The 1,738-nt window shown below is 57.1% G+C and overlaps 1 protein-coding gene across 1 annotated transcript in view; it reads left to right on the top strand.

The window, feature by feature from the left end:
* Positions 1-1,738, top strand: part of RGL3 (ral guanine nucleotide dissociation stimulator-like 3) — a 32,588-nt gene that overhangs the window by 23,307 nt on the left and 7,543 nt on the right. Inside the window, exons 7-10 of the mRNA XM_011971374.1 lie at positions 838-894; positions 1,003-1,089; positions 1,258-1,290; positions 1,381-1,502. Coding sequence (XP_011826764.1) covers positions 838-894; positions 1,003-1,089; positions 1,258-1,290; positions 1,381-1,502 — 299 coding nt within the window. The remainder of the gene's footprint in view (positions 1-837; positions 895-1,002; positions 1,090-1,257; positions 1,291-1,380; positions 1,503-1,738) is intronic.

Here is a 1,738-nt window from a genome sequence, read left to right as displayed (position 1 = left end):
CAACCCTGGGGGCCACCACCCCTACAAGCTTCACCTCTTTTGGGGGAGCCCTCTCCCTGCTGTTTGTCACCTCTCTACCCCCACCCAAGGTGGTCTGGCTTCTAGAATGGGCCTTCACCACTGGCTTCTTCTTTTTTTTTTTTTGAGATGTTTTGGTCTTGTTGCCCAAGTTGGAGTGCAATGGTGCGATCTCAGCTCACTGCAGCCTCTGCCTCCCGGGTTCAAACATTCTCCTGCCTCAGCCTCCCAAGTAGCTGGAATTACAGAAACAAGCTACCATGCCCAGCTAGTTTTTAGTAGAAACAGGGTTTCACTCTGTTAGCCAGGCTGGTCTCAATCTCCTTACCTCATGTGATCCGCCAGCCTTAGCCTTCAAAAGTGCTGGGATTACAGGCATGAGCCACCATGTCCGGCCTTTGAAAAATAGTTTTTTTTTTGAGAGGGAGTCTTGCTCTGTCGCCCAGGCTGGAGTGCAGTGGTGTGATCTCGGCTCACTGCAGCCTCTGCTTCCCAGGATCAAGCTATCCTTCTGCCTCAGCCTCCCAAGTAGCTGGGACTACAGGCGTGAGCCACCAAACCTGGCTAATTTTTGTATTTTTAGTAGAGACGGGGTTTCACCATATTGGCCAGGGTGGTCTCGAACTCCTGACCTTACATGATTTGCTTGCCTTGGCCTCCCACAGTGCTGGGATTATAGGCCTGAGCCATCACGCCTGGCCTACCACTGGCTTTTGATTACTCAAAGCACGAAGGGTACATACAATGGGTCTGCAGGCATCCTCCCTGAGGAATTGTCCCAGGAGACCCCAGGCCTGCTCAGTTTTTCTCTCCCCCCAGGAGGAGGCCACTGAGGGATCCCAAAAAGTGGACAACACCCCAGGCAGCCTGCCCTCGGTGAGTGATTACAGTTTGGGATGGGGACAAGGGGGATCTTCAGGGAGGGGCGTGGAGGTTGATGGGATCAGTTATGGCCCTGAGTGACTGGAGCTTTGGGGGCCGCAGAAACCACCCCCAGGCCCTGTCCCCTACCTTGGCACCTTCCTCACGGACCTGGTTATGCTGGACACAGCCCTGCCGGATATGTTGGAGGTCTGATCCCTGACCCTTGACCCCGACCCCAGCTCCACGTGCCCCGATATCCACCCTTGATCCTACCTGTACTCCTGACACCGCCCCACAGTGGGGCTCCTGACATCCCAGCCCCTGACCTTGACCCTTGACCCTGGGTGCTGCAATTCAGACATACTTTGCCCCCAGGGGGATCTCATTAACTTTGAGAAGAGGCGGAAGGTGAGTGGAGGCTACAGTGGGTGTGGGGGTGGTGCCTGAAGGTGGGGTGGGGGTGGGCCAGGGGTAGAGTCTCAGAGGCTCATCCCCCAGGAGTGGGAGATCCTGGCCCGCATCCAGCAGCTGCAGAGGCGCTGTCAGAGCTACACCCTGAGCCCCCACCCGCCCATCCTGGCTGCCCTGCATGCCCAGCGCCAGCTCAGTGAGGAGCAGAGGTGACCACCCTGTAGCCTGTCCTGGCCCCACCGCAGCCGATCCTGGTCATGAACTGGATTCCACCCATTCCGTACACACCTCCAGCTCCTCCCAAGACCCCCTCTTGAGCCCTGACCCCCCTACAACCTGTGACCTTGCAGTATCTCCAGACGAATCAAATAGACTGGGCCTGGTGGTTCACACGTGTAATCCTAGCACTTGGGAGGCCAAGGTGGGTGGATCGCTTGAGCCCAGG

Source organism: Mandrillus leucophaeus, unplaced genomic scaffold, assembly GCF_000951045.1.
Source record: "Mandrillus leucophaeus isolate KB7577 unplaced genomic scaffold, Mleu.le_1.0 Scaffold1217, whole genome shotgun sequence".
NCBI lineage: Eukaryota > Metazoa > Chordata > Mammalia > Primates > Cercopithecidae > Mandrillus > Mandrillus leucophaeus.
The sequence above is the reverse complement of the archived record's forward strand: the minus strand, read 5'-3'. Positions and strand labels throughout refer to the sequence as shown.